General features: G+C 40.4%; 1 protein-coding gene across 1 annotated transcript in view; it reads right to left on the bottom strand.

Annotated features, from left to right (window-relative positions):
• The window catches only part of LOC306698083 (voltage-dependent calcium channel subunit alpha-2/delta-1), a gene marked incomplete at both ends in the record, with an annotated part of 52,436 nt that extends 30,993 nt beyond the window's left edge, over positions 1–21,443 (bottom strand). The window contains 6 exons of the mRNA XM_079162249.1: positions 1,612–1,741; positions 2,616–2,651; positions 3,386–3,445; positions 14,833–14,949; positions 15,156–15,237; positions 21,355–21,443. Of these exons, the coding sequence (XP_079018375.1) occupies positions 1,612–1,741; positions 2,616–2,651; positions 3,386–3,445; positions 14,833–14,949; positions 15,156–15,237; positions 21,355–21,443 (514 nt within the window). The remainder of the gene's footprint in view (positions 1–1,611; positions 1,742–2,615; positions 2,652–3,385; positions 3,446–14,832; positions 14,950–15,155; positions 15,238–21,354) is intronic.
• Between the last annotated feature and the right edge of the window lie 982 nt (positions 21,444–22,425).

The following is a 22,425-nucleotide window of genomic DNA, read 5'->3' as shown; positions in this document are numbered from 1 at the left end:
AGCAGGCTGAGGGGCATGCTGAGGAAGTCACTCCATTCTGCTGTCCTTCCACGTCACTGCTGACGCATGACATTCCACTGTATACGAGTAACTGAATATCTAAACACATACCGAACAGATACTCAGTCTCACACAGTCACAGATAGAAATACACAAGCACAAGCCAAGCGGTAACAATGCAGCCTGGTGGTAAGAGAAACGTTCCTGTAACTGTTCAAACTCATTGCGAACCATGTGTCCTGGTGAAGTATCGTTGAGCAAGGCACTGAACGCTTTATTGCTCATTGTAAGTCACGCTATGATAAGAACCCCACTAAAGTGCTCAAAATGTAAGAATCGAAGAAAAGAAAGCTATTAAAATATAATACATAATTCAGACCACAGTTAAGATATTCAACAGACCATCCTTAAGTCATTGAAATTCAACTTGAGCGGTGCTAATGTCACAGGGACTCTAGAGAATCAAATTACTCTGAAGCACTCAAGGTAAATGTCACCACATGATGATGAAATGATCAAAAATGTTTCGTTTTTTTACAGAGCAAACACACACTGAACAGATGCACATATGTTTCATTCAAATCTAAAATTGTTTTACATAGGCATACACTACAATACCAGACATGAACATGGCCATCAAACAGTTACTGGCCCAGATTTGATAACAGTAAGTGCAATTAAGTTTATTTGCATCGTATTGGTTTGTTTTATCTTTTCATCTATTGTACTGTTTTATCAGTGTTCAACTCTTACCTTAGTTTGTCTTGCTTTGTTGGGCCTCCCTGTTGAGCTTGCTGTGGTTTTATTGCAAAGTCAAAGCACTTTGTAAACTCTGTTTTTAAAGGTGCTATATAAATAAAGTTATTATTCATATTATTATTAATGATCCTTTCTTTGTTGTAAAAATGCGAGTCAGTCCCTGCATTGCTCGAGGTCACAGTAGTTGGAGACCTCTCGGTTAGTAGGCAGCACAAACTTGTGTCATGAAAGCAGCATAATTCCTCTGTCACTAGTGGTGAAATGGATCCTAAAACTCACTGTTCGGACCCAAACAACGGTACAAACCCTACTGATTTCACAGCATAGATAGTATCGGGCAGGTAAGTATAACTAAGTATAAAAAAATAACAATTATCATACTGTGGAGAAAGACATATTTCCAAATAAAACCTTGCAGGATTATCGTTATATATATATGTATATATGTATGTATGGAATGCAGATTCCTTGGCAAGAATTTTTATCAGTCGACTTTGTATTAATCATTATGCTTCAATGAATTTAAAGCCCTGGGACATTAACAGTTTGAATCAAAAGATTCTTTATCAAAACCTTGATAGGTTTGCTCAGACAAAGGCAACATTTTTTTTCATTTAGAGGATCCTCTATTCATTTACATCCCAAGGACACACGGCTTAGAGGACAAGAGAAGATCCTATTATGCTGTATCACTTTTTTTAAAACTTCATTCATCATTTAACCATGGGAACATTTGCTAGCGGGACTATCTGTAAACAACATGTCATAATGGGTTGGTGTGTCACTTGTATCCATGGTAACCACTGTAGTTTGTGTGCGTTTGTGTGTGTGTGTGTGTGTGTGTGTACTTACAGCCATCATAGATGTCAGTGGGGATGTGGACAGCCGTGTGGTTGTGATCAGTCAAACGTTTAAATGATGGGTCCTCTTTAAAGTCTGGCCGAATCCTATATTTTCTTCCCTCTGTCTCATTTGCATCCAGCTGAGGGGAAAAAGAAATCAAGATGCAGACAGTAATGGGTTTAAGACACCACACAAAGCCTTGTTATTCTATTTGCTGAAGCGTCATTGCACGCGGAAAAGAGTTTGTAGGTATATTTAAAAGCACTCAACTCCTGTCTGATGTGAGAATGTCATCGCGGCACTTTTCACACCCTCCCAGCTCGTTTAAGAATAAATAGCATCGACTGTATTCCTAATATCTTACTTTCTCGCATTGTTATCATCTTCACTTTGAAGGAGAAGCAAGAGACAGCAAGATTGTCTGTGCCCCTTGTGGAGATTTATAACTCATTGTGTGCATTCACCAATTTACATCAATGAGCGCAGTGCAGACAGGAAGATATATGAAGAAAAGCATGATGAGATATGAAGGAAAGAATGCAGGGTAGATTGGGAGTGGGGGGGAGGGAGAGAGAAAAGGCAGGGGGGGGGGGGGGGGGGTGAGAGTTGCTTCCTAATAAAGCAACAGTGTAGCCAGCTCATACATCTCATCTGTCAATTAGAGGAGGAACATGGCAGAAACCTCTTCACCTGAGAGAGGGTGGGAGAAGGGATGATGGAGAGGAAGTTACATGGGAAGAAAAGCCTGGAGAGGAAGCAAAAGAGGGAGGGATTGCAATAAAAGGCCGAGGCAATGATAGAAAGCGAGAGTGAAAAAAATAAGATACCATTGTGGTGAATAGGAGAAGGAAAATGGAGGAGAGGAGGGAAGATGAGGAGGTGAAAGGGAGGACAAGAGAGAGAGAGCGAGAGAGGGTGATGTGTGGCAACACCATATTACTGGCCCATGTCTGAGTGTGACCTGTGTGTTTGCAGGGGCTAATATGGAAGGAGAGCAAATAAAAAGCACTCACGTTGTCCTTTGCGTTGTAGTAGGAGATTTCATCACCCTGTAAACAAGTCACACCGAAGCACAAACATCACTTTGTGGCGGCTTTAGGGTGTTGCACAAAGAAGTGTAACATTTATTCAATCATGAAATGCTTAATCCCTTTCTAAATAGCTCTTTATGTTGTTGGCAATCAACTCCATTAGTAAATTCTCCAGTTTTATGTTAATGAAGACACTAGTCTGTGGTACCATACAAATGATTACTGTAAGAGTTAAGCTGAGTGTGTGTAGAGTGTTCCTCTTTTTACATCTGTAACTGTGTGCCTACAGCCATTTTCAATGCTCCAGGGAAGCATTCTTCTGCCATTGAGAAGGCAATATGGCAATCCACAGCTTAGAGACATCTATAACCATCTCTGTGACAAGTATTTTTTCCTGACCACCACTTTACTCTGCGTTATAATTGCGTGCCCCTGTACTTCTTAGAAATCAGAGTATCTGTCATGTGAAATGAGGGAATAATGAGACATAACACAGAGTATAATATGCAATAAACCAATTTAGTAATGGAGATGTAATCAGTGCTAACGACACACAGACGCAAACAGATTAAACCTATTCAAACAATGAAAATAATTTATGGCTTGTAAATCCAGATCAAGTGCATGGCCATTAATGTTTCTCCCTGTGTTTTACCCACATACAGTATATAATACACATACATAAAACATACATATACTTGTGCTGCAAGTATTCCTGTGTGCGGGTCTGTATTTTTGTGTCCTTCTGTTACCTCAAAATCGTCTTCCCACATATGCTCCATCTGGAATTTCTCAGCAGCTGTGGCCAGTTTCTGGGGAGTGAAATATGACAGGGATATAGATTGAAAACTGCACACGGTATGCCTCCTCCACAGTCTCAGTCTAATTATAGAAAGCCTGAGCAAAAGAGAGTATGTTAAAAAGCATGATGGACACTATCCCTGAGACGGATAAGTGATTATGATCTCACTTACAGAGCTCACACCACAGGGCTGTCACAGTCCTACAGCACTGTCTGCTAAAGGCCACACCACAGTGTAGTACTGGCAGAATGAAAAGGTTGTACTGTAAGAGAGTAGTGTGTTTGAGTGTGTATGTGTGAGTGAGAGAGTGTGTGAAAGAAACACCAGAACTTTGAATAAAGTGAAGTGCAAATTGATTAGCAACTGAGAAGCTGTCAATCAAATTGGATACTACTAAATAACAGGGGGATGCAATTGTAATTAACCTCACCATTGCTCTACTACACAACTCTCTAACATGCGCAGTGGACACACATTTACACTCAGAAGCAATAGAGAGAAAGAGAATAGTGGTAAGACTAAGAGTTCATTTAACGCACTAGAACATTTCTTTCACAGTACAAGCAATAAAACAGACAAAAACATACTAAACAGCACATATTTATCACTCTGGGAACAAATGACTGCCGTGCTCTGTAGAGATCCAGGGTAGCATTCATTCATAACTGAAACATCACAGGTTTGGTATTTGCACTTAAAATTGTGGAAGAATACTGTGATATTGAGACATTGCCTTCCAATTGCACAATACATTCAATGCTTTAACTGGTTTTCTTTGTGATCTTTCAAAGTGTGATTCCATCATTATTCTTTCCTTTTTAGGGAAATGAGGGCAAAACTGAGAACACTAACAAGAAAACAAAAACACAGAGAATGGGGGAGACAGAGATCTGATTTCTACATTTTACAGTTAATATGTGAAGTAATTTAATATTTTTATTTCATGCATTTTTAAAGAGTTTTGAAATGTCAAGACTGCATTCACTGCAAAAGTGCCCAATCAAAATGAAGAGACATTTTTAGATACAAGCTTTGTTATGCTTGAAACAGGTACGTTTGGCAGCCAGTGCACTCCGGGATTTTCACCTGATAATATTTCTTAGCATAAGACAAGGTGTCCGGCTACCACAAGTGTTAAAACAAGATCAAAACATCTCCTGATGGGATCACATCAGCCGTGATGCCAAATCGGGACAGGACCTTAAAGTTGGGGGGGAAAATGGCCCCTTACCCACTTCTTACCACCTACTTCTGTCAGCCTTGCTATTATCCGGAAATAGTTGACGTTAAAGTAGAGATGCTCATACATTCCTTTATCTCTTCTTGCGATACTTTGGTTTATGACCAAATACCTGCAAAAATGTATGACATTCCTCCAGGCCTCCAGTCCTGGGCTCCGTTCCAGACCTGTCTCCACGTGACCCAGAGTATTCAGGGGTTTTAACAACGCAGGTAGAACTGGGTGTGGTCGTATTTGATCACGTTTGGTTCTTAATGATAGTTAAATTCAGTAAAACCTACACTGCAAATACATTCAAGGTGACAATATTCAAAACAAAAAACTTATTGTTGTGTGTTTCATGAAAAAAAAAGGAAGGATAAGATTTAAGACTATAATAATGTACCACCTGAGGAAAAGCAGGCGCAGCCATTCATATCCATGCTGAAAAGGCCAAATGCAGAGGGCCTTGTCATTAATGTCAGCTAATGTCAATGTAACATCACATCATGTTAATGTCACACCATTGAGCTAACTGAGATTTATCAATATGCATACACACATCTAGACCATCTTTCAAAATGTGGTTAATTTGCTAAATGCATATGTATACTTTCACTGCAAATGTATGCAGAAACACCCACACAGCGGTGCGTGAACATATGGATATTGATTACAGTTATCTCCATGATGTTGTATATGATTTGATACATATAAGCAACAGCCATTCAATACTTCATACATCATGCGTCATGCTCTGGCAATTTGTTAACATTAATGGAGAATACAGGATATTTCAATATTTCAATATACCCTTATCCCTCACACACTAAAAGTAAATAAACACGCACATGCCAATACACGCACACACACACACACACACCTAAGCGAGCAGACCGACAGGGTTGTTAAAAATTCATGACAGGGCTTTGACGAGGCTCCTCTTCCCTCTGGGAGATATGGGGGGAGGGGGAGAAGGGGTGTATGGAGAAAGAAACTAATTACCCGTCTCTTTTTTCTCTACTTTGTCCGTATCACTTTCTATATCACTCTCTTTTTCAAACATGTATACAGGGAGAGGGTATCAGGCTACCCAAAGAAAGCAAAGCCACAATCAAATCCACTCTAAACTACAGAACCTTGATTTGACGAGACCACTCCCATCGTGACAGCTAGCCTCTCCAAACTGGCATAACAGTTCATTACAGAGACACTGTGAGTTGTCGTCTCTCCTAATTGATTAGAAGAAAGCGTTTCTCATTTTAAAAATACAAATTTAGCACTACAACTGTTTAGTTAATGGCTGCGTTAACACACTCCCGGTGATCTCGTCGCTCATTAGTCTCCCTCTCACTTATTGTGGTATAGATATCCCAGCTCCACACTATAATGAGTCCACTCTGTCACTGGATGACCACTGGAGACCCGAGGAGAGCCACCGCTCCCCTGCAGCTCTAATGGGGGAAGGAGAGGAGAGACTGGGGATCTATGGGCGCAGGGTAGTGGAGCGGTTTAAGGAATGAGGTGCTCCGGTGAGAAAGCCGAGCTAAGAGGAAAAGGAATTTAATGAAAATCATGAAATCTTACACGAGGAGGCAAAAACAATGTGCGAGCAGAATTGCTGATACATATTGGTTACATCTTACTCCCAGTTGAACATGAGAATGGCCGAATGATGACCGCAGCAACTGTTTCTATCAATATCCCAACAGCCAAAGAGGGCACATAATATAATATTTCTCATTTCATGCACCTTCCCTTGTTCATGCACATTGATGCATGTGATCATTACACTACAGCCTTAGAGTGCATAGAAACAGTCAGAGTTGGCCTGAGTGTTGGATGGTATCGGGCTTGTACCTGCTTGCCCCACAGAGAGATATTTCTGCCCTGCTCTCACCAGTCTTAGTTGTCATTCTGCCAGGGCAGCCCAGCTGCCCGCCATGCATTTAGTGAGAAAGCAGAACACAGCTTAAAGGATAGACAGGGAAGATGAGACAGGCTCTGCTAAACCTCACAGAGCCTCCCAGACTCCCTGTGTGTATGTGTGTCTGTGTGCGCGTGCACGTGATTGTGTGCATGTGTGTCTTCAGTCTCCACACGCCTGAAATCAATGGGCCATTCAGAGCACACTGCCTTCTCCCCCAGACAACAAAGCAATACCCACGAGAGTAGTAACGGCCTAAAAGATCATTAACACCCACATCCAGTCTCGTCTTTTCCATCCCCGTTTCTGACAACGTGTTCACATTCATGAACGCTGGTTATCTATTCGCCATAATGAGTCCCAACTCAAAGCGATGACAAGAAAGTAAACAACGTGGGAGATGTGAAGGGTCAGTGTGAGGAGCAGAAAAGAGAGGAGTCGGAAAATAGAAGAGAAAAAGACATAAAATATGAGTAGATTGATTAATGGAAAGTCCAGTCTAAAGAGAGAAAAATAATACTCTGACTCAGCATGATCACAGTGTTCGTACTTCTCATTAAAATGTAGCTCATGCGAATGAACAGTGGGATGATAAAGAGAGATGTATATACAAGGGTAGGTGGGGGTTGTTCAGTAAAGAAGGATGGGGGCTTACCCAGCAATACATTAGCTTGTTTCCTGGGAAAAGGTGTGTGTAAGGAGTAATGAGAGAAAAGTGGGAGATAATAAATGAGGAGATTTTGGAGGAACAGGAAATGGAAAATAAGGGAGATGGACATACAAAGTCATATGGAGGAACAGACGAGACTGGAGGAAGGGTAAGAGAGAGCGATACAAAAAAGCACAAAGTAGTAAAGGGGACAGTTGGAGGGAGACGGAAGACATAGGAGAAAAGAGTGAGCACGATAAAAGAGAGACAGAGGTAAGAAGAGATAAGGAAAGGTTGATTTCCTATTCCAGTTTGACAGAGAACAGTTACAAAAGGCCAAGAGCATGGACACAGAAAAGATACAGTACACTGGAGAGAGAGAGAGAGGGCGACAGAAAACATTAGGGTAGATGAGTAACGGGAAAGAGGGAGCGTGAGGGAGAGAAAGAGCAGAGGAATCTGCAGCTCAGAGAGCCCATGGAGAGAGCCGTGCTGCTTCACATGACTTCTCTCAGAGGCCAAACCCTCCGATGGGAACAGTAAATCTACAGTTGCTTCCAGTCTCATTGCTTTATTTGGCTCTTTGGCTCTTATGTCAAAGATGTGCATCTCGGCTGTCCACTTTAGAAAATGCTGTGTGCCACCAGATCAGATTTCACAGGGACTCTGCTGGATTTCTTTCCAACACAAATATTGATAATCTTCTAATTCAACAGGGAAAACAAGACAGGGACCACTTATTAAGACAGCATTCTTTATAAAGGGTTTATAAGTTGTAACTAATGGATTCATCAGTGGTTAATACCTTGTTTTACTAACAGATTCTTTTGACTAGCTGTGAGTTACGCTGTGTTGTCATTGCCAAGATAGCGGCCCACTATGAGCTGTACAACGGCTCTTCAGAAAACTATTGGTGATGTCACGGAGACTATGTCCATATTTTATACAGTCTACGTATAACTGGATGCCCTTTCAGAAAGTGGTATCAAGATAAATTTATTACAAAAGTGAGACTGATCAAATCTAAATTGCTGCAGTTTCCTATGAGGCAAAGATCAAAACACGTGTGGAAAAGCATGATGGAAATGTAGTGGTAACAGTGTCAAGAGACCAACAATGCTCCCGTGGATTGTGGTTGAAAAAAATGATCTCAAACTGGTGAAAGAGATTGCTCGATTACTGTACTTACAACAAAGGATCCCAATAATAAGTATGAAATGTAGCACATATGGAATTTAAGTGTTGATTATTATTTATTATTATTATGAAACAACTGCATCTCTTGACAGTGAAATGTTGTGGCTGCCTCCAAATCAAGCAATCCAATGTTACCACGAGCATGTTGTCATCCACCAACGCAGCTTGGATTTCTTCTCCATGTATGTATAAGACACTTGTTCCTTGGCTTCCATAAGTCTAGTTAGAATTCCCCATCTGCACTGCTCCCTCCCACTCCCTCTCTCTCTCTCACTGTCTATCACACAGACACACACACACACACACACACACACACACAAACACGAATGCAAACACATGCAGACACCTCTTGACTGTTTAATATGATGAGCGCAGAGCGGAGATGGGAGGTTCAGTAACATCTGCTCTAGAGACTGGAATATCTCTGATCGTATCATAGCCTCTGTTCATTACTGCGTTGCGCATACACGCAGACACACAGACACACACATGAAAACATCATAATGTCACATCTTGTGCTCATTATTATAACATTGTGACAGCAGGCAACATATTAATACAAATATGGTCCAACACCTGGGTCCCAAAGACTGTTAAACACATGCACAAATAAAACGGAAGGGAACTGGATAACTGAACTGAACTGCATTACATAAGACATTTTGAAGATGAGAACACTAAAAAGATAGATCAATTAGAGAATATAGTTCTATATGGTTACAATTTGTAAAGAAAAGATTAATTCATCTTGTTTACAGTATAGATTTATAATGTAAAGTAATTGAAATAGTTGCAAAAACACGTTTGTTTCATGAAAGTGTTTGCAAAGTTGCTCGGAGCTGGTTTTATTTGACCATACATTCCTCTTAAATGTAGTTGTAAAGGTAAAATCTAGAGGGGAAAGCCTATTTGTACAGTCCAGGGTGGTACAAGGAGTACAAATAAACTATTATTGTGATAATACCACTAGATAGAAGTTAAGAAAAAACAAATATGAGTCTGGATTTGTCATGTCACATTCATGTAAGGCACAGTGTTGGTGATAAAACAGATTGCTTTGCCTTTGAATAGCTTTTTGCTAACTATGCCAGGACATAGTTTGCAAAGCAAGATCCAGTGAGTCTGAACTCTCAACAGAAAATATTTCAGAAAATTAAATATGATCAAAATGTTGTAAGATTGAATTGAGATGAACTGTAACAGTATGGCATTTAACAGACTAACTTGTATTGAGTCATTATATGTGTAGTGTAATTGGGAATTTCAATGTAGATATTTCAGACAATATTTTTTATCTCAGACATTTTAAGCAATTTTATAGCGCTAATGATGTCATCCTATCCAGTAAAATGGTGTTAGTTAGGTGTTACACAATATCATGGCTTTAACCCTGTATCTGTACGCCTGATGCAAATGCTATATTATCATTTAGCTCTATTCATTATTAATAATATTATTATTACAGACCATATATCTGCTGCAATGACTGTGAATGTTGAGACCTCACCTGCATTACTGAATATGACAATATCAAAAGGGATGGGGAAAGTAATAATGACAACATCAAGTATGCCAGGCATACTGACCTCTTTTGAATAGTGTGGAAATTGAGAAATGTTGTGTATACTATTAAAGAACATGTAGCTGAACAACAAACAGCAGCAAAAGCCTTGATGTTGAGGCTTGGGCCTTGTTCAGGCTTCAAAATGTACCAGTGCAATGTTAAATCGTGCTCCCCTTGATTTGTATCAAGAGCAGAGAAGGAGATTCTGCTGTTGAGAATTTCAATGGACATTTTAAAATATTAATCAAGCAGTGAAAATGAATCATTATCGAGGCAACTGTAACTGACTGAATTCAAAGCTAATCACAAAGAGAACTGAAAATGTACAAATTCGCCAGCAACTATAGATATCATTGCTAAAGTCTGGCATCATTTAATAATAGCAATCACTTCATATCTATTTTTAATATGCAGATGCCGATGAGTCAAATGTTCCTTTAGTCCATAAACAACAGCTTTACAGAAGCCCATCATTCCACTGTTTTCCAATGATGAAATTACCTTACATGCCAGTAATGACACACACACACACACACACACACACCTACACACACACACACACACACACACACACACACACACACACACACACACACACTGTACTGGGCCACCTGGGTCCTGTAGAGTGTTAGTGGTGCTGGTTGAGGTATTACTCTAAGTAATGTTGTAGACTGTCTCATTAGTCACTGGACAGAGCCCTTCACCCCAGGAGATTAGAGAAAATTGCACACACACACACACACACACACACACACACACACACACACTACTGTACACACAGAAAAACATAGACACACATACACTTACTTTATGCAGATTGTTAAAAAAAGAAGGATAAACCAGACGTGGCTGCTGGTTGTTAGCAAGAGAGCGAGGAGGACTGTGGACCTGTGAATAACTTGGTGTGTCAGCATGCGTGGATTTCTGTCTTCAGTGTTTTATCAGTTCGCCTTTTGCCATAACAGTTGTGAAGCGTCAATAATGAAGTGTTTAATTACAGTGTACATAGACAGCGAGACCGAGAGAGAACAGTCTGTGGATGGGGGAGGGAGAGATGTGTGGAAGTAATTGGATCTAGCCTCCAGCACATCACACTCTTTCACTATGTGGTCAACTGCTTTTGACAAACCTTTTCAGGGTCATCTCTCTCTCTCTCTCTCTCTCTCTCTCTCTCTCTCTCTCTCTCTCTCGCTCTCTCTCTCTTGCCTGTAATCCCTTCTATATGACATACTGTGATTCAAGGCTCTAGACAGCTACAATATTGGCGAAGCGCTTCAGAGATGGAGAGAAAACGTTGCTAATAGTTTCAATTTCTACCAACCATAGCCGTGAGCTGCAATGAGCTGGCAGAGCCGGCTACGGTTAGCAGAAGGCTGAACATTTACTCTTCATCTGTGAAATGCTTCGCCAATATTGTGAAGCTCTCTTTTTGATAAGTCTGTCTTCCTTTTGCAGTGTAAGCCATGCAGTTAATGCCAATGCTGGAATAGTAACTTTTCCTGCAGGATATTCCACTGTTGAATCAGGCTTTCAGCATCTGAAGGGACATGCAAATGCATCTGCATTTGTAGAACAGCCAATAGGAACGCCTTCTTGCTGAAATGACCTGTAATTGGCCAAAGTCTCCCTTCACAAGCTAGATTTTCTAAAGCCTAAAAAGAGAGCCAAGATGCAGAAGTCTAGTTTTCTCTCAGACTACTTGAATTATAATTTTCGGAAAGTGACGGCAAAAATAAACCTGCCTACCACAACTTTAAGTTGAAGAAGTAAGCTTTCGAATGACTTCTGCACAGCTCCGCACTTGTTTAGGACAAGTAAACGTTTCTGAGTTGATGCGTACGTGTGTAGGAGTTTGTCTGTTGTCATCCCCTGCTGATATTACCTGTTTCTTTAATAACAATGGAAACTAGGTGCCTCTGGAAATGTAGAGTGAGTGCTTTGTGTTGACAGATATAACAGTGACTGATCTAAGAGGACACTTTACGACAGGAAGGTAAAGTAGCTAAGCATATATACAGTACCATGTGTGGCCTACAATAAAAATGAATGAATGTGTAAATTAAGAGATATACATTTTTGGGCCACGCAACTTATCATTACTGTCCTTTGCAAAAAGCTGCATTATGCCACAAGTGACAGCTGGTGATTATAATTATTATTTAGTCAGGAAAGGCAAGCCAGAGAGGAAAAATGAGAATTGGCTTGAGCCACTATAGCCACTATGCGTTACATCCCAGTAGGTGTGTAAGTGTCTGTGTGTGTGTGTGCTTCCTGTTGAGATGAAGCTCCGGTATACATTGTAAAACCTTTGATCAAGCAATCTCTCTCAGCCAAGTACTCATTAATAATGCATGTTACGCTCTGTCACACACTTGTTTATGGAAGCATGAGTAGACACACATAGACGTGCACACTTGTTTCACACACCTGTTGCTATAGGTACACTGTGGCCCTTCATAGGTCATCTATCATGCAGAGTTAGAGATCAGAAACGGAAAGAGGTGAGGGTGAGAGATAGAGATAGAGAGAAATGGAGAGGCAAAGGGAGGATACAAGTGTGAAAGTTGACAACTGAGGGAAAGTGGCTCAAGTGCCTTGATTTATCAATTATATTGAAATTAAGAGTCACTCCCAACCTCATATCAAAGACACCCAACAAGAAAAGATCTCCCAACTGGAATGAAGATTATCTTCCTGTATTCTGTCTGATAAACAGCCATGTTTGAGTTTGCTGGTGTTCAGTGACACTGCTATGTGTTGTACCCGAGAAGTCTTAAAAAGACCCCTAAACTAGACTGTTCGTTCTTTCTGTCGTTACTCCGTGTAGTAAGTTCATGCATTTGCCCTTTTTTCACATCATCCCTTCTTCCATTCATCTCCCCATCCATACATCTAAGGACAGAAAATTCAATATAGCGTGCCTTGAGGTTACACGTAGGTGAGGATGACACACAATGACGCAATATAACGTGAGAATGATCGATGTCCGGAGGTTGAATGGTCTGTCAGAATCAGGCTAGCTGACCCCCACCCACCACCTACCCTTAACACACAAAAACACACGCTCACACACACACACAAATACACACACACAACCCTCACAATCATCTCTCTTCTATAACTTGGATAATGCACTAAAGCCAATTTTCTCCTTGCTGTTTACGCATCTTATGGCACCAGTACTCGGAAAAATGATAAGAACACCAGGGTGTTTACTTAACATACACAAGACAGACACTGGGCAGGAGTTGTGTTTATGGACATTCATAAATACTCTCTCTCCATTACTAATAGGACAACAATGGTGATGCCTTATAAAGGCAGAGTAAGGGGTGCTGTGAACTCTGAATGTATAAAAATAGTTAAAACTCCGGATATAGATAAGAATCTCTGACCCATTTCTCAGTAAAAAATGGTTGAAGAGAGGGGGAGAAAAAGGCAACATCCCCAGGGTCAAAGCTCTCATTATCACATTGGATACTGCAGAAGAAAGATCTCGCTCTTTATTCTAATGTTTGCATGCTTCACCCCCTGCTGTTATATCATATACAAACTATATTATATCATCCATAAAATACCACAGGAGATCGCCTCACCACTTTTACAAAATAATCCCAACATAGCTTGTTACAAAGTAATGGCCTCCAGAATTGAGAAGGTTGTTGACTGATTTCTTCCTAATTTTTGCTTCCCTCACAAGAAGCCTTCAGATATGGAGAGGGGCCAGGGATCCTGTTGCCAAATGATCATTAAAATGTTTTGAATGTGACTTCCTTCATTTAGCAACCAAACCCAAAGCAATCACACTTGGAAAACTAGTGTGAGACCTAAGCCAGATGAATAATTGACTAAATAGATAGCCAGATGGTGGTGTAACTGCAACGGAATGCTTTATGCGTAAATGTATAATAAGATTATTTAAAATCTAAATGTATTGTCTACATCATTTAGAATATGATTATTTTCTATGTATAACTATGATTCAATTTGGCCTATAGGGGGATAATGTGTAATTTATCCGCTACCTTTTTGAATGCAGGAGTGTCGAAGATCATCTGAATAATAAGAATCAGTATCTGAATACAATGATTAGTGCAAAGAGGTGGTCAATTTGATTTCGATGTGCATGGTACAAAAATAGAAGTGCAACATTTTAAAGATTTATTTAGTCTTAACACTTTGACTAGATTTCAGGATTACTATCTATCTCCCATCATATCATCACACCAACACTAAACTATCAGACCAGTGGTACTGTGGTACTTCTGCAGCTGAATCCCTCAGGCTCCGTGTTGTGGGTTCAATCCAGGTCTGTCCGCACATTTCCATTAGAGAGTTTGAACATATATATCTCCACTCTTAGTTTGCCCTATCTGTCCTGGTGTACCCTTGCTCCACCAACATTCTCATGTAAGCTAAATGCAGTCAACTTGTTAATTGTAATAAGAATTTGCCATGTAAAGTTATTATATAATTACTTTAATTATTCAATTTGATTTGATTTAATGTCACAAATGTTACCATGTTCAAAAAACGTATAGTAATACATTGCATCTTTCAGGTTTGATTTTCTTATTCGGCTGCTTTTTAATACATATTGATAAAATGAACACACAGTCCCCAATAGTTGAAACAAATAGTGGACTAAACGCATGATTCACCGTACACACTTTGGCAATATACTGAATATACTTATTCAAGTCTACAATGTCTTGACAAGAAGCAGACGGAAAACTTCTTTTCGTAGCCCTGGTTAATGGAGCTATCATTCTGCACAGCTTTAAAACCAAAGTAAAATTACAAACTGACAGTTGGTTCCTCTAAGTGGAGTGAATCGTACCTCCAAGGCAGCAGACCTCTTCCGCAGCAGCTGTTCAATTTTCCTGGCTGCTCTTGCCACCAGCTCCTCTGCGTCGTTTTGCTCCACAGTGTACAGGTGTTGGTTTCTCAGAAAGATCTAAACAGAAAGGGAGAGTAGTAAACATGTAAAATCACACACATAATTGATGACTTAATAAATTGTCAGGTTTTTAGAATGCATCTGTTTTACTCAACAAAAAGAAGATTATAACATATAAACAACAAATAGTGCATCTTCTTTGATCAATTAATGTATGTGGTAGGTCCATAGCAGTGTTAAAGTGTTAAATGTGTTGCTTATACCTGAGTGAGGCTTTTCCCAGCTGTGGCCGAGTCTGCCAGGGTTACAAGCTCTTTCTGCATCTGTTCCACCCATTCTTTAATCCTATGGGACAAGGCAAAAGCACACAACCACTCTTAATCATAACTCAGATGTAACCAGTCTGGAAGAGGCATCACAAACATTTCCAAGTGCAATTAAACTGTCAACAATCAAGTTGTCTTACATTTATCATGTAACAAGACCACCTGGACGTGTAAAATCGAACAAGGCCAAAGAGAGTCACTCTGATAGGACAAGCAAAAAATGTCAACCAATCAAATCTCTGGAAACAAATACAATGCCGTCTAATCAAACACGTGCCATTTGGTGTCAACCAATACAATTACTTTCTGAGAATTCCAAATGATTTCGACCAATCAGATAAGTGTCAGCCAATGCTGTGACTGGTGACACTGATGTGAGTGGACAGGCGAGAGGTGGGAGGTGGCCAGGACCGACGCGCTCGTCTGTATAAGAGCTCTGGGGAAATCAGGTCCAGCTTGCCAGTGCCACACACTGGATTATACCGTCCTCTCATCCACCTCCAATCATCTTGTCAACCCACAATAAGCTCACAGCAGGTGTTATAATATACTGACATAGTAAATCACTCGGGGCATCCTGCCTCCACAGCGGCTGTGGACAGAGATAGACGAGAGATGAATGTCAAAGACCTAAGACATTATGCATTAAGTGTCACAGTGAGTTGTTATAATTATCGGACACATCTAGAGGCGCATCTGGTTTGAGAGGCTTGCACGATCAAAATACTTGTGTGCATGTGGATGCATTAATTCACCATATACACCGCCATGCATGAACACCCACACACAGGCACACTGAGACAAAGTCATTAATATTGTATGAGAATGATAACAGGTTGGCATGGGATACAGATGCTCTCATTGCGATGCATTCACATTGCCATGCTAACACAGACTCTGTTGCGATCCTCCCCAATGGCAAAGAGATATACTGTTTCATACTCACACCCAGAAAATATTTCTCAAAAAGTGCCATTGCAGTAATGTGACGAGTGTAATGCAAGTGTGTGTGTAAAACGTCAATGCTCAATACAGATGATGGAGAGAAAGGTACAGAAGATCCACAAGCCAGAAAATATATGGGAAAGAAACATCAAGAGATACAAAATCCACAGTGGATGGGTAAAATACTGAGCAAGTACACTTGTGGAAAAAGATGAGAAACTTTGCAAGAGCGGGAATACCAGAGGGGATAGCGCAGTGGGAAATTGTTTCGGAAAAGAGAGGTGGGCATATTAGTGCAGGGTCAGCAATAATTCCGAAGCTAAATCTTAATTCCCAAAATCAGATGGTTTAGGGGTTCACGTCAACATTGTAGACATTGGCTTGGCAGAGCTTTATGGCTATGTGACATAGATGTCCAGCTATTTTAATGTGTGTTAGTGGGATTTAGAGCCACCAAAGGGGGTTTGGGTACTCAAGTTTCATCTGTTTAGGAGGAGCAAAATGGACCAGTGGTGGTGGACGCAACCAGGTGATTCACAACTATAAAAGCAGCACAAGATTAGTTTTTTATTCTGTTAGTTTTTTAATTGTTTGATGTTAGAGCATTTTTGAATGAGCAGTCATCTAGTAGGAGTTCTGGAGCTTTTGGCCATATCACATGATCTTCATCAGCAGATAAAAGTGGGCCCAATTATCATGGGCTTGTAGATCAACTTCCCATTATTTGTAATGTATGGTGGCTTAAATGGTGAAGTCCATTAAGGAAAATGATATCTGCTGATGAAGATTATGTGATTTGATCAAAAGCTCCACAATACTACTAAATAAACCTGGTGGTCAGTGGTCACAGGCTACTTTGTACTACTTAGAATTACTCTCTGATAATGCTCATATTTACACTTACATCATCTATTTTGAGTTTTTGTTTCTATTCATTACATTTGTATATAGTATATTAACCTTAGTAATCTGTTATTTTACATTTAATTAAAATAAATCTAATTCTTTATAATTCTTGCTAGTAGTTATATTAGCTACAGCTATGCATGAGATGTTAAGAAACTGCCAGTTCTCTCCTCATAAATTCTCTTCTCTGGATCCTCATCTCTCCTCTGCTCTGCCTCACCCTTCCTTGTCCCCAAATCTGCAAACGTCAAACTGATTGTAAGGTATTTTAGTGGACCTTGGACCCCTGAGTTCTCAAAGCCTGTAGTATTGACAAGTCAATTTTGAGTTAGTTTGTGTGTTTGTGTGTGTGTGTGTGTGTGTGTGTGTGTGTGTGTGTGTGTGTGTGTGTGTGTGTGCTTCCAGGGACTTGACATTCAGAGAAGCAGAGGGCCGTCCCTCCAGAGTTTAGCTTCTGTGAATTCTACTGCTACCAGTGCAAATCTCTATAACAAAAACTCTCAGGTGCTGACAAATGAATGAGACAACCCAGGCTGTGGTGCAGTATGTGAGTTCTTCTGCACGTCCAATCTGGATGAGATGGACTCTTTTTTCCGAAATGTATTTCCAATATTTTGGCTCCATGGGAGTGTCTCATTTGCAGAATAGCTCATTCCAATTCTCACGATACTGAATCCCTTGTATGTGTATTTGCTTTGTCCATGCGTAAATACCAAATGTGCGCTCACTTGGCTCATGATATACAGTAACTGACCATTAAAAGTAGAACGTTGTGCTACTACTCCCAAAAGTCGTGTGCCTGTTGCTTTTTTATGAATATTTGCAGTCAAATCCCCTCGTTTAACTTGCCTTAAACGGTCAAATGTATTATGCATAGGTATGGAAAGTCTCTGAACATTAACTCCTCATCCTTAAATCATACATTTCCAACCATCCCTTGAGGTCCCAACCCAGTTTAATGGCGATGCTTCCTAAATACCATAAGGTGAGGCCTTTCATCCTGTCATGGATGATCTATATGAAGTCAGATCACCTCCTGCATGTAATGTATCTTATTTCAGCTCTTTCTATACATATACAAGTAGGTGAATTACAGTTATCATTATTTTATCACCGTCACAGTTTTATCACAAGTATAATGTAAGCTCTTTTCAATGGCTAAGATAACATGGTGGTTCAGAGATGCCTAAACAGTAATAAAGTAATTGTTGTTGAGCTGAAGTAGCACATTTTTTCTGCTCTGGTTGCTTTCTTTGATTACTGCAGCCTCTGGTACAACACTGGATAATTAAACACACACATACAAACGCACATACAAATGGCAACTGGGTCAGACACTGCCCTACATTGTTTTTCAGACACAGGAAGAGCAAATGAGAGCAAAACAGAAAGAGAGACGGAGAGACAATACAAGAAAGAGAGAGAGACAGATGTTGTGATGTCATAACTTTGGCACTAGATTAATGAGCTGGCCCATAGTTTGTATCTTGGTGGGCGGCTGGGTTAAACTACAGTCTAATTACACATCATTACAGAGGCAAAGGCAGAAGTCCAGACAGAACAACAGAATAAGGCATGGAAACACCAAGAGCGATGCACCAAAACAACCCCCGGTGTTCTGCTCACATTCTGTAGCCTGTACACTAATACCCAAGAGGCCAATTCAGTCCTTCTACAGCCTAAAACACACCTTGATATACAGGGGAGGGTTTTGGGATCAAGCTCTGACCACAGGTCCGTACAGGGGAATCTTTTGTTTTTCTTACAACAGTTATCACCTTAGATTTGCAATGCATGTGGGCTTGTTGTGAAATATTCCTGGCACAGCCAACATGATTTATTTGTTTCAAACAAAAACAAAAAACTCATTATATGCAATTTGTCCCATTCTTGTTTTTTTGAAATGTTGCTCTTGACGTCTATGGTAGTGCAAAATGTGTCATACTCGAACAACAGAGCTATTTAGGATCATAAAGAGATGCATTTGAATGAAGCCACTTCATTTTCATTTTGTTTGGCTCGTTTTGTTTATGTTCAAACACTATCCTCTGATCATCAGTCACACTCCAAACAAAAACAACTTATCTGAGAGTAATATTACAGCAATGTTGAGGTATATTCCGCTCAAATCCTATTAATTGGTATCTAGCCATGCACAGGTAGACATGCAGAGTCAGTAACTTAGAAGATGAATTTGGACTCAATCATTTACTGATTACTTTTATATTTACTTATTTACCTCTGAGGCAAATTTGTGATTTGTGATTTTTTTGACTTATATTTGCTTGTTATTTCAACAGTGATGAACAAACTGCCTGGTAGATGATCCAGGCTGTAGATTTTCCTCCGCAGGGGACTCAAAAAAAAGAGCCCTCCGCAACCTCCTCTTCTTCAAATTGGGATTGAATTTAGAAACGGATCGAAGGCCATTGAAATATAAAGATTATTAATTGGTCACCATCACCATAGCAAACCCAAGGCAGAGTCCGCTTCCAGAGTAATGTGCATTTAGAGTGGATGCTGGAGCCCGAAAGACTTCACGCTACCACCAATGGAGAACATGACATTGGGAATGAGCAATGTGGGTGAAATGTACAGTCAAATGTTCTTGTTTTTTAAACTGTATATAGCTTTTGAATACATTTTTTCCTGCAGACTGATGGATGTATTTTGTAAATGCAAAGCACTTAGTAGAATTTGTTTTGATTTGCCGTCACTAATTGTGTATAGGCAATACCAAATGTGTATGTTCTGCTACGGCAGCTCAACAGCAGTGGCTATTTAATTTCTGTTTCAATATCATAAGAGTGTCTCTGTAACTTTCTGGTGCTGTAGAATTGTATTGTAAACGCTGGGTAGCAGCACATGTACTTTCTTTGTGGACTCAGATCTTTTGGAGCCAGTAACCAGATTCTTTTTCAGTTTTTTTATATCAGTGATTCAGAGTTTCATGCTGGATTGCAGTACGGCCTGGCTCAGCAGTGAAACTTAAAACTAAACTTTATATTAAAATCCAAATTTGACCAATGATAATTGGCCAACCTGTGGCACACTCCTTTCAAGCAACTCACAACAAGAACAAGCTCAGACTTGCTAACAGTATCTCTTCTGATTCCTCGCGTGTTTTAAATGGAGAATATCGACTTCTGCCCTAACAGGTGAATTATAGTCGCTCCATTTAAACGCAACAGGCGGAGGAATTATTTCATACATCAGCCTATCCTGTTGCTAAACCAAAATCAGTGTGCTGGTTCTGAATCAAGACTATAAAAGGTGATACATTTAATTATGATGATCATTTAAATGCTTTTTGTTATGTCTATGAAAAGTGCCATATGTGTCACAAGAATGCAAAATGAATGTCAGTGTAAACTGACAGTGAAGTTGTATCGTAGTATCGTACCGTATCACATTGTATTGCATCGTGTGAATTTATACGCTTCACTGCCACTTCGGATAATGTATCTTAGAAATGTCCTGGTAAATAAATGTAGTTTCTGCATTCATGCATGCAAATAAAGGTGTAGCCCCACCAAAATGATGAACGTAGAACTAAAGTCTGTTCTTTTTCCCAAACAGATTGATGGGTCTTGAATCTATTCAAATGCTGTGTTTTCATGGTTATAAACATGCTGATTTTCCATCTAGTGTATCACTCAAACTGTTGAATTATATGTGAATACACCTCCGATCACAAAATGACTGGTGTGCTGTATGCTGTTGGGTGGCTCTTAAAAAGGTGTTCATGAGAACAATCCTGAATGTGAACTGGATTCCAAGATAACTTTGTATGGAATTTGTATGGAATTAACAAAACCGGATTTTGCAAATGAATCATAGGATTGTTTTACCATATTTGGACGGCAGACCGTTATTTTATTATTACTGGGGAATAAACACCACATCCCTCAGAGCCACAGACAAGGGGCAACTTCTTGTCATTTTACATGAAGGGAACAGGACCAGACGAAGCCACTGCAACTCCTCGACAACTTCACGGAGCTCCTCAGCCACAGACATCGAATCTGCTGATTACGGTAACCACGATTCATCACCGCCTGGAGGCGAGCATCCAGAGGAAAGCTGAAATATTGTCTACCTTCAAGATGACCAGTGGTGCATGAATGAAACGACCTGCCCATCCCACTCTCACCGAAAGCGCCAACACACCGCGAGTGGCTCATTAGCCCAATAGGCTACTTGTCTCTAAACAACGAGCACTTGAAACGAGTCTGCAGACCAGAACAGCAACTGCTCGAAATTGGATTATAGGGGATATACTTACATGAGCTGTGTCGGAAACTCCGATGCCAAATACCCGTCCTGCCATAACAGCACCAGAAACACCCAGGCTCGTACCCTGCAGGTATCCATTGTAAAAAAAAAAAAAAAAAGGGGTGGAGGGGTGAGGTAAATTCCCCGGAGCGCGTCAACACTAAATGTGCTCCGCTCCCCTTCGCCGCCGATGAGTGGGAGCGGTGTGCGGAAGCAGTGTGAGTGGCGGTCTGTCGCTCCCTCTCAGATTAACGAACCCTGACACATCTAATCTGCTCACCCAGCCATCCGGCGCTCTAACAGGTACTGAAGCTGGATTTCTCTCTTTCGCTCTCTCTCTCTCTCTCTCTCTCTCTTCTCACCCCCCCCCCCCCCTCCCTCCTTCTTTTCAATCTAGCGGGGGAAAATCCCCTAGACTTTTGTCAGTCTTCAGTGACTTGACCTAATGCAATTTTGACTTTTACCCAGTTGTGTAGCCCATTAACTCTAATAGTGGCTATACCAAAACATTACAATGCATGTGATATTTCAAAAATAAGTATAAGTAATATTTGTTTTGGTCCAAAAAGCATCACTCTATGTCTGTTTTCCTTCCCTCAAGGTGTACAGCATTCCCTCTTTGGAGCAACAAATGTGTTTGTTTTTTTACCTCCCTAAAGAAACACCTGCTAAAAGGAGGGTCTGACACAGGTACCACACACACACAAGCGCACCCACACTGAATACAGATGCGGGTTTGGCTCTTTAAAATGCCCTACAACCTTTCAATTCCCTCAACCTGGAGAGATGGGAGAATTTACTGGCTTTGATAGCACAATCTTTGCCATTCGCTATCAGTCATCCGAGTAGCATGAGTGGCAGCGAGCAAAGAAACTATCCCACATGGGAATCACTGCTAGTGTGACAGATCTATTGATTTCACACACAAAGTGTAAAATCTTATGGGCAAAGTACAGTCAGAGCCCTATAAATCTCAGTACCATCAATCATACCTGTTTTTATAAGATTGGATTTGTAGCTATGTGCTGCCTCACATGAATGTATAAATAGAATATATACGAGCTCCTGCACCACTGCAGGA

Source organism: Pholis gunnellus (genome assembly GCF_910591455.1).
Source record: "Pholis gunnellus genome assembly, chromosome: 7".
NCBI lineage: Eukaryota > Metazoa > Chordata > Actinopteri > Perciformes > Pholidae > Pholis > Pholis gunnellus.
Note: the sequence above shows the minus strand (reverse complement) of the source record. Positions and strands in the feature narration are given on the sequence as shown.